This window comes from Ischnura elegans, chromosome X (genome assembly GCF_921293095.1).
Source record: "Ischnura elegans chromosome X, ioIscEleg1.1, whole genome shotgun sequence".
NCBI lineage: Eukaryota > Metazoa > Arthropoda > Insecta > Odonata > Coenagrionidae > Ischnura > Ischnura elegans.
In genome coordinates this window covers 24,652,900-24,666,469 of record NC_060259.1, presented here as the reverse complement: position 1 = coordinate 24,666,469, position 13,570 = coordinate 24,652,900, and the positions used below count along the sequence as shown (strand labels likewise).

The 13,570-nt window shown below is 40.2% G+C and overlaps 1 protein-coding gene across 2 annotated transcripts in view; it reads left to right on the top strand.

Annotated features, from left to right (window-relative positions):
• The window catches only part of LOC124170779 (putative inorganic phosphate cotransporter), a 172,025-nt gene that overhangs the window by 47,549 nt on the left and 110,906 nt on the right, over nt 1-13,570 (top strand). The window contains exon 1 of one of the 2 annotated variants that reach the window (XM_046549735.1): nt 8,692-8,955. The exons of the other annotated variant lie outside the window; for it this stretch is intronic. Coding sequence (XP_046405691.1) covers nt 8,868-8,955 — 88 coding nt within the window. The 5' untranslated portion in view covers nt 8,692-8,867. Of the gene's footprint in view, nt 1-8,691; nt 8,956-13,570 lie in introns of those variants that run through there. 2 annotated transcript variants of the gene reach the window in all.

The window sequence follows — 13,570 nt, the reverse complement described above, 5'->3', positions numbered from 1 at the left end:
ATTGGTTGAAGACCATAAGTTTTTCTTCATTTTGCTTTTTTATATTAATAACGTAAATTACATTAGAGAAGAAATTCTTTGTTCATTACAATCTAGTTTGTATTCAGATTTGTTGTCATATGCAAGATTTATAATTTTTAAAAAATTTTTATTTATTCGGCTTTTATGCACACTAGATATTTTAAATACACTTTTGAATTAATGTGTAACAGTTGAATACTGTTACTATCGTTAAAAAAACACATTAAACAACAATTCCATTATGTGCCACAATTAACCAAAAAACGCGAAAAAAAATCTACTTACGTTACCTAAGATAAAAGTTGATTTCTCAAGAATGGTTAAACATAATTTGGTACTTTAAAAAGCAATGTACAGCTGAATTTCTGGGCAAATCGCACTTACCCCATGTGCCGCGTAATGTATAAATATATTGCACAACAGCCATGGGACGCACTTGCCCCATGTACGGGGTAAGTGCGATCCCTCTACAAGAATGTAAGTAAAAATTTATAAAAATTACCACTTTACAGAGAGAGGATTTTTAATCTAATTAACATTTTCAGTGATTCACATACATGTTAGACATTGAATCTCCTGTTTTTAGCTATCCTAGAAAATTTTCCTAAGCTAGTTAAAGTTGATGTATGCTATTTAGGGGTCGCACTTACCCCACCTTACCTTACCCTTAACTGAAGGTCCTTGAGTAAAGTCATAACAATGTTCATGTGTTCGGTACCATTCGTTACGTACAGGTACCTGTATGCTGACATTTTATTTTTAAATTTATCGAATATTATATTCGTTACGTATAATGCAGAAAGTTTTAATCATCAGCTTATATCAACCATTTACTGACAAACCTTGATAATGGAAAGAAGACAAGTATTAATTGGTGAGGTTCGCACATGCTATCTCAGCATCTCACCGCGTAAACTCGGCATGAAAATTGGGTAAACCGGATTAGGTATCGAATTTCTTTCTCCAATATGAGGGCCTTTAGTAGCTGCACTCAGGTTTTATAATCCAGCCGATGGCTCTCGTAACCGCATCGCCGGTTTGGATCTATTGAGTTAGGCAGTCACTCGAGTCGTCCAGCAACAGGAGAGCGCGGCTTAATGCAATTCGGCTGCGTTCCGCTCCACGGCCACGCTCAGCACTGCGGTTTGGGTGAGCATTTAAAGCAATATGCCTTTGTTTCCAAGTTAGCAGAATGGAGGAAGTGCTGTCTGCTCCATTTTCTTGCTGTTTTATAAAATTCGTTTATCCACTCCACCATGAAATTTGTGAGTTCAAATAAAGAGGAAGTGGCTGAAAGATAAAAAATAAGACTACAAAAATACACTCCACATTCGGAAAAGAGTGTGCGATAGGTACTGATTTCCATAGTCATATTTTTTTTAAACATATTGCTCGTTTTCGTATCTAATAAATATATTGCTGACTATTTCAGCATGAATTCAAATTGGTACAAATCAATCACTCGTTGCCTATACGAAGGTTATCGGAAAACTTACCCAAATCCAAATTCAAAGCCAATTATCTCAAAGAAAATAATTCTTTGTGGATGCCATTTCCGATTGAAATGCCTTGATAAATTGTGAATGAATCTATTTAATTGTCACCTGAAGCTTTCTTATCCATTTGTTACCCTGATAAGGAGGAAAAGCTCTTTTTTAAATATTTAATTAAAAATAATGTTTTCAGATTAAGATGATGTGCACATGGTGTTTTACCTCTTCCTTGTGGCTTTATTTCAAACAAAACTCTAAATTATTGAGCCTCAGGAATTTATGTTGGTGTGCTCCGCGAAGAGGAATCATATCTTCGGTTAAGAATCATTTTATCCTTTACATGCGCATAATGGAATATTACTCCTGGGTTATAGTTCATTAGAGTTTCATGCGCCACACAGGATAACCACTGCATCGAAGAAATCCGTTTGAATTAACGACTTGGGCACTCGGTGCAGATCATTAAGAAGGACCGTGATAGATCTGATTATTCGCTCTGTCTGAATATGCGGCAATGTTTACCCCTAAAGTTGTCGCGTGATAAGATTCCCCTGACGATAAATTCCGTATGGTTAATGAAGACTTGCCATCTCAGAAGTGAGAATATAATCCCTACCTTACGCAAAATTCCTTTGCTGGTGTCACAAGAAGAAGAATTTCTGGTCTTACCATAAAAATGTAAAATGAATGTGTTTAGTACTGTTGGTTAACTATGTTCTGCATTTATGGACTTCATTGCTGCCCAGTTTTCTTTACCCTGAAAAAGTTTCCATAGTATCACTGGAGTAAAGTTTGGATTGGATGAGGAGGGTAGAGCTCAACTTAGAATAACAATATTGTGAATAGAGCACAATAGAGTATACTTCCGGGAGCCTGAGTTTTAAAGAAATGAGAATACAACAATATACTTTGAGTCCTCACTCACTCAATGATTCAACCCGAGGGTTGGTTTGGATATCAAGGAAGAGCTCTTCCCAGACTAAGCTTCAGATGTGAGAATATAATAAATTCAGCGTTAGAGGGCTAGTTCTTCTCTCTTGGCCATCTCGCAATTCGAGTATTTATGTTTAAGGTTTTCAAAGGCTTCTTCCGGGATATGAACCCAGTACCCTTCGATGAATATCCCAATGTTCCAGGCTCCACGATTTCATGCCTTAGTTTATGAGGGCGATAAACAGTGCATTTCGGTTATTTGGGACGTATTGGGACCAATACGATTTCATCCAATTAAACGGATCAAATCAAATTTATCCGAAGCATTCTGTAAATACTTGTGACGTGAAAATATTACTAATAAGTCTAAATTTGAACTGAAATGCAATGTTTTTTCTGCTATCTTGTGTTGTAACTATTATTATTAATGAATACAAAAATTATTAGCATATATCTAAAATTCCGTCTTCACGCCACCAATTTGTCCTCGTCAAGGGAACAAGGTGCTCATGCTTAGTTCCGTTGAGAGGGAGATTGCACCATGGTATTTTTCTAGTGTTAAAAAATAACATATCTTCACGCAAGTATCGGGCCAATGCCATAGGTGTGTGGCCCGTTTGAATGGCTTTTAGGCCCAATTAATCAAAGAGCCCTTCAAATGGAATCCGTTCTTGGGGATCTTCTCAAGTGAGCGGTGCCTCTGTTATACGGTGATCCAAATAACCGTAATTAACTGTATTCGCGAGTGATTATACACCATAGCATAGCATTGAATTCGCATGAAAACAATCCCCTGGATCGCGAATGGACCAATGGCGTATTCGGAATATTCGCATTCCTCTGTTCTCCCTCATTATTGGATTCTCGGTCCGGGAGAACTTAGCATCCCAGCATTGTATGTACCCTATGCTCACTTGTAAAATGTTTGGAGTAATGAAGCCAAAGCGGAAAATATCCTTTCCTGTGACGAGCTGTTAATATGAAGGACCTCTGAGCCTGAGATAATGCTTCCCTCACAATCCACGAAACCTCTTCACGCACGGCGGTATCGGCGCCGATAATCCACTCTTAATTCACAATCTAATTACAGCCAGCAATGAAAGCAATTTTTACGGGAAAATTTTTCTATTTTACTCGGGTTGAAATGTTTATAGCTTAATTTTTTTACCAAAACCGAACAATATCCAACTCCCCGTTTAGCATTAAATGGGATAATATCGTTATACACGTGTGCAATTCAGTTTATCTGAGTGATCACGCAATTCCACTTGTGATTTTTTTATATGTATTTCACCGAAATTTCCGTTGAATCATAACTCATTTTTTTCTTCGACTGTCACATTTATGGAGAAAATTGACCTTTTAAAACAATTTCATTTTCCTCCGCTGTTTCCATTGTAATATGTTTCCATTGTAATAAATGTCGATGTTTTTGGGCTGAAAACAACTCAATATCCACAAACTCTTCTTCTTCATTGTGAGAACATAATATTGGCTCAAATTTGTCGGTTTATAAGGAGTCACTGCTAATATTGTTGTCTACTGGGAAGCAGCTCTTTACAACTGTCTTTTGTATGCAGAAGGGCACGAAAATTTTTGGAGGAAAGAATGTTAATAATGTTGCTCTATCCTGCTCATCTTTTATCTCTAATAATGCCGCCTATTTCTCAAAGCAATATCTTATGTTCCTCACGATGCATAGTTTTGAACTTGAAATTCAATTAGGCCAATTATATCGTTTCAGGACTTAGGCTCAATCTATTTTTATTGTAGAAAGAAAATGAAAGTAATGTTCTAAATTGTGTTTATTTTCCATCACAGTTTAACAATTTCTTTAGTCATATTCAGGAATATAAATCCTTTTTAAATTATAATTCACATATTTGCCCTTCCAGAATGGTGGCAGTGTTCATTTTTGTAGAGTGCTATGTTGCAATAGGATGCTTCCCATCATCACTTCTTAAATACTTCGTATTCTATTGCATTCGGTAATTATATTTGAATTAACCATCGATTGAATAGAATTCTAAGCCATCACCTGCATTTTCATCGATATTAATCCTACAAACTATTCAGCAGTTTTCATTCCTACGAATTAATTACTCCTTGGTTGAAAGGCTTCCTCTTGATTGCATGTCGCATTGTCTAGCCGCGCGTTTATATTGTGTTTCCCGAGCATAAGCTTCTTCTGCTTGTTCTCAATTTCTTGTCCAGAATGTTATTTATATGCGTATAGGGATGGATATTTTCCTCAGTAATCTTCAGATCGTTGCGGATCCGAACCCAGGCCCCGGAATAAGTAGCTCGCCTGAAATATCAGAAATTTCCTGCTGTGTAGTCCCCACATAATTATCCTCAAAGCGGTGACGCCAAAAAAACTCCATTGGAGCATGAATGGGAGAGGAAGAGTGGTGGATCACATGTACTATGAAATCCATTTCCTGGAAACCTATGACTGGACAATCGGCAGGCTTCAGAGAAGAGCATGGACGGAGCATGATAAGCTCGTCTTTTACTTCGGAACAACGAGCGTGCTTGCTACGGATCACGTAATCATATCTGACGCAATAGACTCCCATCCCCGTGCGAGATCACTCCAAATAACGTACGCAATTCAAGGGGTCGGTGTCGTAAGGGTCTCTTAAAATTCTTGGAGTTCAATATATGTATATTTAACCGTATGAAATTTGATAATTTTGTTGAATCAGTAATGATAGTGGAAACATAATATTGCAGTTGCACCGAAACCATTGATATTTAAATTCTCATGCATAAATTTCACTCGTAAAATTACATCATACCCTCTAAGTTCTGTTTCAACTCGAAGAAAGCAAGGATCGCAGGATGTATTCTCATGGGACCAATTGTAGTCTTATCATGAATTAGCTTCTAAGGTGTCAAAAACGATCAGTATCTGTATTTATATTGCATTTAATTGGATGGATGAGGCAGATATTTTGTAGGGATCCATTATGAGATATGAAGTGAAACACTTTGCACTTTCCACAATTAAACTACAGTTGACATGTTTCGCTGCACTGCAGCATTATCAAGACTCCAAGTTGAGCCTTGATAATGCTGCAGTGCAGCGAAACATGTCGACTATAACTTAATAAATTTTTATGTGGAAAGTGCAAAGTGTTTCACTTCATATCTTATATTGCATAGTGATTCCTATATTTTTTTAATATATTGATATTCTTTGGATGAGGTTTACCCGTTCGTAATTTTTCATTGCTATGCAGTTGATTCTATGGATGACGTTTACCTGTTTGTATTTTTTATTGCTAGGCAGTTGATACTTTTGGTTGCCCTAATTCGTAAACGAAAAATGAGATTTTTGGAATTCAATGCTAAAAAAATTATAATTAATCTACATAACAATAATAATAATATTTCCCATCCAGCATTATCTACTATTTTCAAGTGAAAAAGTAATCCATTTGTAACTTATTTTATTTTGTAATGTACCATGAACTTAACGTAAAAGTGTTGCACTGTGGGATTGATCAAAAAAATAAGAGACTATGTAATTTTGTTCGGGGAATAAGGAGCAAACTGCTAACTGCGAGCTTGACCAATGGGAAAGTTCCGTGGAATATCCTGTCTCCAATTTTCCTGCACGAAGGAAATTTTTTTCGACAGTTTTTCTTTTATTAATTCCCTTTCCGACAATGGCAAAATCTGATCTCGAGGCCTATTAAATGAAATTGCCGTAGGACTGCATTATACGTACTCGAATGTGGCACGTGGAAAGTAAAGGGCCAAGGCTTGACTTTAATCCCCGGATAGTGCATCAGCCTCCATTAACAACTCATACCCTTGATACTTTTTTGGCGTAATGAAATTTCTCCTGGAGTGATTCCACGCAGGAAAATACGAATAGCAGCCAATTAGGGCTTATTGGGATCATGAAGTGAAGGGAAATCATCCAGCGGCTTACATCCACAAAGACATGGGAGGCATCAAAATATCCTACAAGCTTATCAGAAGTAATTAACGATGTAGGTAAAACGAGGATGTCTAAGAAGATTATTATTAATTCTTATTTAAATTCTATTTTGCATTTTTATCAAATATTATCAAGTATTAAGTGGAGTTACGTGATAAATAGGTCTATCGTAAGTTTTTCTTGCATTTGCTTTTCTAGCTTAAATTTCTTTATATGATTTTTACATAAATTGTCAACTCCAAAAAAACGGAATAATTTTGGTGAAAGAACGTCGACATTGACTCAGCCTTCTTCGGTCAATGTGTTTGAACTGATAAGTAGACGGAGGTGGAAATATGGTGATAATGGCCATTCTTAGTCATCTATGTGGCCAGGAAGAGAAAGGCGAAGAAATTTTTTGCGGAGAATTCCTAATATCTGAAGGTCTTATTTAGTTTAGGGCTTAGATGTAATAGGCTAGTTCGCCAGTGTTTTATATTTATCAACTGAAATAAAATTTGAAAAATAAATGTATCTATATTTTTCTGTTTCTCGGTCCGTTGCCTATCTCTCGAACTTTATTCAGTCAAAACTCGTGTCGCTCAACTCCTTCGCAGATGATTTGATGACGTCACGCGCTTTGCCGAGCGGGTCACTACTTCCTAGCTTATCTTCGGCCTGGAGCATCGGAATCACGCAGTGCGTTGTTGTTCACACTCTTGCGTGCGATTTCTTCGCTCGTTGCGAGGTCTTCCCGGACCGCGTTAATGAATGGGGACTCGAACCGAATCACCTTTTCACGAAAAGTGGGCGGCAACCGTCGCGTTTTAGTTCTTGTGCGACAGAGGCTAAATGAGGATTGTTTTTCATCGCAAATAGTACTTCCCTCGCCTCTGGCGAATTATTTTAATGTATTGTGATTTCTCGTATCGGACTTCGACCCTATTTCTATACTAGAATCACGCTGGCTAATTGTCTCTAGACGCTGTCCCCGAAAATCGTCCCTTTGGGCGAGGATAAGTGGTGAGTTGACGAGGTAGTTTCACCTTTACGGGACTGTAATTCGGGTGTTGAACTCCTTTACTCCAATTCCTCTCCACTTAATGTTAGTTGTTCTCCGCAAGGTAACAATTTCTTCCATGAACGTAGTGACGTACTATCGACAGATATTGTTTCGAAACCAGAGGCACGTAGAGATCTTCATTTCGGGAGTCACGCTCGACTCCCTTCCATAAATCAACCCCTGAAAGGAATTATTAGTGACTCTAGATTCAGGAATATTCGCTAAATTCGATTAGACAAAGTCGGCTCCTCGGATTTGGCTCTGTCTGCCACGCCTACTCGAGCTAATAGTGCTAATAGTATTAACCTCAGGTGATGCAGCGATAAGATGAGGTAGGGTCTTGATAATTGTAAGGTTAGGTTAACTCATTTTAAATGAGGATATCCCATGATATTTTTTAATTAAAAAATGCACGAACAATGATAAAATAATGAAGAACAACAGCTTTTTCCTCCAACATTATTTATTGAGCTTAGCCAATTAGAACTAGGGCAGTGATTTTTTCTTCATTTTCCTCATATCTATAACCCCCTGGGCACGCCTTAAATACCCCTTGCTGGGCACCCCTTGTTTGTATAAAAAACTCCCTCCGATTCCAAGAGCAATATAATAAGCCTGTGAGTTCTTCCCTGTCTCAATCACGTCCCGACGGCCAAGCTTGACTACACAATTCCGCGTCCACTCACACACCTGCTGCCATGCGAGCAGTCACGCAGCACGGAGAAACAGGCGTAAAGAGTCAATCAGTGCTTACCCACTCATTCACCGCACTCGTATATTTCCTCATTCCGACAATGCCTTCCGACTTTATCGTTTTCCCGCCCAATCAGTCATTGATATCAGTGGCGGCACACCCACCGACACTTATTTTCGCATGCTATCGCACATATTTATAATTACGCTCATGACATTTGTCGAAACGAAAATGGGATAGGTGAATTTTTCATGGAATTGATCCCCTTACAAGCCCACCCACCCCCCACCCGAATACCTGATCTGGGATCCAATGGCGTTGTTCGGGTGGTGAATGACGAGGGGCGGAGGTTTATGTGCGTGAGAGGGAATCGCTGTAGGTGGTGGACGAGATGGTCGGGGGAGGGGGAGGAGGGGGTTGAGGAGTGGGGGGAGGCGGCCGGAAGGAGTCAACCGCACGCGGAGAGAGGGGCGGAGTGGGGGAAGGAGGTTGGGCGGGAGGGGGAGAGGAGGTGGGGTTAGCCGGAAGGAGTCAGTGTTGAGCGTCGAGTCTCGCAGTCTCTCATGGGTCGTGGACGAAGCAGCATCTTCCTCTGATCTCCTCCCCTCGAAGACAGCCCAGCAGAGCCAACCTCAGCCGCACTTAGCCCAGCGACCACCTGCGAACTCTTTCGCTTATCTCCGCACCACTTGCGACAAAACCGCCAAACTGCAGCGAACACTGAGGTCCGTGATGGAGGGGGACATCCAGATGGTCCCGAAGGCGGGCGAGAGCGACAAGTACGTCCCGGCCCCCGAGGAGCCGCCGCGTTCCAGATTCGGTAAGATTCGCGCCATTCACCTTCGTCAAATGCCCCGGCTGCTCGCGTGCCGCGGTCTCCATTCGACCCTTGTAAGGCCTTGTAAGGATGTTCTCCGACGCCGTCTTCTCCCCCGCCATTGTTTTGGTACGCCTCGCCTCTTTTGCATCGGAGCGCGAGCGGCCGTGACTCGTCGAGCGTGTCTGACGCCGAACCGGTAAAAAAAGACAGAGCCAAACAAATGAAATTCTCTCGCCGTCCCACGCTCCGTTGTCGGGCTGACTTGCCTCGCAAGCTCTTCCCCAATCCCTCGGCCTGAGGTGAGCGACACACGGGGCCGATCTCCGTGGCGTCAATCGAACGTCAAACGATTTCACGGCATCGCAAACTTTTCCTCGACTGAAGCGAAGTCCTCCTCCTGGGCCGATTGTCTCGCGTCGATTCATGTGGAATGGCGCATTAGGAGGGGAGGCTCATCAGGTGTCCCACGAACTCGTAGGGTCCAAGTTGACGAAGCCTTTCGAGGTTTTTCCGTCGTCGGATTGATTTATTCATGTTAGCGGGCCGACGTGCGTGTTTTGTAGGCTCGGAAACTCCTCATTCTGAAGCAGACGGTATTCTTAATGCCCTCGCATTATTTTTACTTTCTGTTGACGTCGGTGAGCTAGGATATAAATTGAGGCATTCTTTTCGTAATTTTATGTTTATATATTTCATTGCTTCTGCGCATGCGAACCATTATTTTTTCTCCTTGGGAACTCTTTTCGCATTAATTAACGAGGAATCCGTTTCAATTCATCCATATTTATATACAAATTTATTGTTTCCTTATATGTGATTTTCTCCGCCAGATCTAAAATGGACCATTTCAGTAAATATGGCGTGATATTGACTGAGGTTAATTATAACTGCGATCAATAATCCAGCACGAAAACTAAATATCTTTAACCCATGGTCCACTGCAACAGCTTTTACTTCTAGCTAAGATCATCTTCTTTGGCGCTATATATCACGGCATAGATTTTATATCTCTCGGAAGATAAAATACCGAAAATTATTTTTTGAACCAACATTATCCTAGCGAATAAAATGGCAGCCAGTTGGATGAGCCCATCTTCGTCCCCCTGATGATGGGGTTGGCCCATGGACTCATCCACATAGGTACTCGCCGCGGACCAGCACCCATAGGTGTAGCAATTGTATATGATCATCTTTTAATAGAAGGTTATCAGTGCCCTGATATACCCGCCTTCATTTGAAGCATTTCTTTTAGATTCTTATCGCTGAGCTTAAAAATACCTGGAAGACATTATTACATGGAATGTCGTTAGAGATTAATCTTGGCGTCGGTGAGTGGGCGGGGATGAAAGCGGGAGGGGGTGAAACGCTCTGATTTGCCCACACTGCTGAACGCCGCAGATTCTCCATTTCATAATTTACGCCATTCCGTGCGGCAGTGGGGTTTTTGTCAAAAAATATTTTCATGGGTATGTGAAGAATGCTTAAGAAAATATGCCGTGTAGATTAAGAAAATACGTTTAACTAACGTTAAATGCAATATTTTTTCCGGCGATATCCGCACCATATTATGACGTTGACATGCAAATGTTACCATTCGTTTGGTTTTTATCGCAAAATAAGTTTTGCTATCGCGCGACTCAAAATGCTAAACAAAGTATATAGTTTATAATAATACTTACATCTTTCTACTCGATCTACGATAATACCTCAGACATGCAATCATTATAGAGCGTAGCGATTTTTTCACAAAATATTTCATGTTAATTAGCCGCTTGCTAAATGTATGAGAAAATATATTCCTAATAATACATCTTATATTTTCCACATGATTTGCGAAATTTCAGATTTCAGACACAGGAACGATGCGTGCGTATTTCATCGTTAATTTTTGGATCACCGCGCGTATGTCTAGATGGAAAAGAAAAAAATTATTACCTTTCGGCTCGCTCATAATCCTAATAATAATGCTGGTATTTTCCGAAATAACTCGTTCCACACAGCCTCGCGGCTATAGAATCATGTTAATACGTTGGTTTTTTCATCGTAAAGGTTTTTCCATCCTTACGCGTGCCTAAATGCTGACAGAAATACATGGCGTTTAATTGTAGGGTTCGTCGAAGTCGTGGTATGAATCAGACGGTAGACATACATCGAAAGTTTGCTGTTTGGATAACAAACAAACGAGTCGTCGGTGAGAAGCGTCCAACAGGTTGAGGGAGCAACTCACTCCCCGCCATGTTTACGTTTTCATCATCACCCGGTCTTTTCAACGGCGGCCCAAAGGCCAACGAAATTTATTCCACTTTTTTGGCAAATTCGTAAGCAATATATATAATCCTGGACCTTTTTTTTCGGCCAATGTAGTCAAAAATTAATTTTGTACCGCTAGGAAATAGTAATATTTAAGTGAGAAGTAATCATTTTTCTACCTCGACTAAAATTCTTATACGTGCGTTATAAAAAATGTCAGGAAGTTATGAGCATACTAGTACTTACAATGCCAAGAAAATGATTCCGTTTTTTGTCTATTTTATTCAAAATTATCCTTTTTGCTAGGGTAAAAGCTCCTTAGCGTGTCATTTTCTGGAAAATATTAGGAAATCTACGTGGTGTCGCGTAATGTCCGGTAAAATGTGTAGTTTCAATTTACCTCCCATTTTTTAAGGTGCTTTTATGTTTATGCATATTGAAAATTTTGGTTTCGCTCCCCCTCCATCACTCCTGAGATTCGGACGCCCTTGATAAAAAAAGCCGCGTTGGCTGGGACGCGGCCGCAACGACCTACGACAAGATGAAAAATAATGCCCGCCGTCCCTGGAATTAATCAAAGGTTTCCTCCGGTCGCTGCTTTCTTTAAACTCTGGTAAGCAGCTCATTCAACGGCTATTTAGTCTGCCCGTTGGATATTTATGCCCGCGGGGAACTTCAAAATGACGTTTTCATCTTTGCGTTTTTTTCAGATCCCCCGTTTCCACTTTTTTTATTTCAAATACTTCTAAAGTTCATTTTTTTTCTTTTCCAATCTGTACATTGGACTCGCAAGTTTTAATTTAACTATTGTTTTATAAGGGGCCTTTATGTCCGTAGTTATGTCTTTAATTATGTCTGTAATTAATGTCTGCGTGAACTTGCGATAGGAGTTCAGTTTGCAGAACTAGAATTATTGGTATACTTCGAATTAAAGTTTTCCTATTATTTTTTTAAATTATTTCTCTTAAAATCTCTTACATTTTTTCTTCGTTATGTTTTAACGAAGGTAATGTCGCCATTTTCATCGGTAATCCAGTTTTCAAACTATCGGCCCCGGATATTTTTATTTGTGCATTTATTATTTTCTTACGTTATCAGGTGGAATTACTTGATCATGAATAATGTGAGAGATAAAACTATGAATTCCACGTGCAATCCAAATTCCACTAGCAATTCCTATTTTCTATGTCTTAGATCATCAATGAAAGGAGCACCTTTTACGATATCACATTATCCTTTTGGAAGGTATGTATGTAGTTTTTGTGTCGTTTATGTAATGCTGAATTATATTCATTGCGATCACAAGTCTTAAAATATGTATTTACACCATGTAAAAATGGTTTGGCTTAGCACGGAATTAGAGCCCGTTTCTTTTGGTTTGGGGAGATAACTAGTAGAATACCTGACCAGCCATTGGGAGTACCTGTTTTCGAATCCCAGCTAAGACAAATGATTTTTTCATGGCGAAATTCACCCTCCGTTTACATATATGCACCCGTTCGCATGACAGCATGAAACGTTATTTGCTTAACGCAGTACTTAAATTAAATGTAGTTTTATTCCTCCCTGTCCCTGGTCTCTGGAGTAGAGAGAATAGAGTCCCTGGTCTTTGGTAATTTAGAAAAAAAAGCTCGGCTGGCCTAGTTGCAGGTGCCCCATCCTCTCCGGATGGTGGTCCTGAAGGGGCGTCTCCCAGACACCATGCCTGGGCCCGTGATTAGGTGTGGTTGGCCCGGAAAAGAGCTTCCATGGGAGCGGGCGTGCGCCAGAGGGTGTCTGCGCGGCCTCCGGGTCGCTTACCCTCCGCCCCCTACCCCACCCCCCTCGAACGCAACGCCCCCGACTGCCCACGCCAGCGACACCTCGACAGCGGCCCGCCGGCCTCACCTACCCGGCCCTCATGCACCTCACGGAGATGCTAGCGGATTATATCCTCATTCGTGTCCCAGGGGATAATTCAGTGGAAGACATCCTCTTAGCGATGGTTTCGACGTACCATTTGAGCTGATTTTCTTTTTCTCGGCGGGCGCTTTTCAAAATTTCAAAGTTCATCGATATTGACTATATTTTTATGTATGATAATATTTTCAATTACTATAATTTACGATATTTCATATGAATTGGCTCATTTGTGTACACTTAGTAAATTGGCGCTGATGCTCTTTACAGCAATGCCTCGTCCGTAAATAACTCCGATTCAGCAAATTTCGTAATTAACTCCGACTTTACTTTACTACGGTCCTTTGTTTCAGGTTAATATGTTGTCTATGTATGTATGTAGTCTGCTGTACTAAGGACGTTTCAGTCTGTTACAGAGAACCTTGAATGATTTTTCACTTCATAATATTATAGTAAAATCCATATT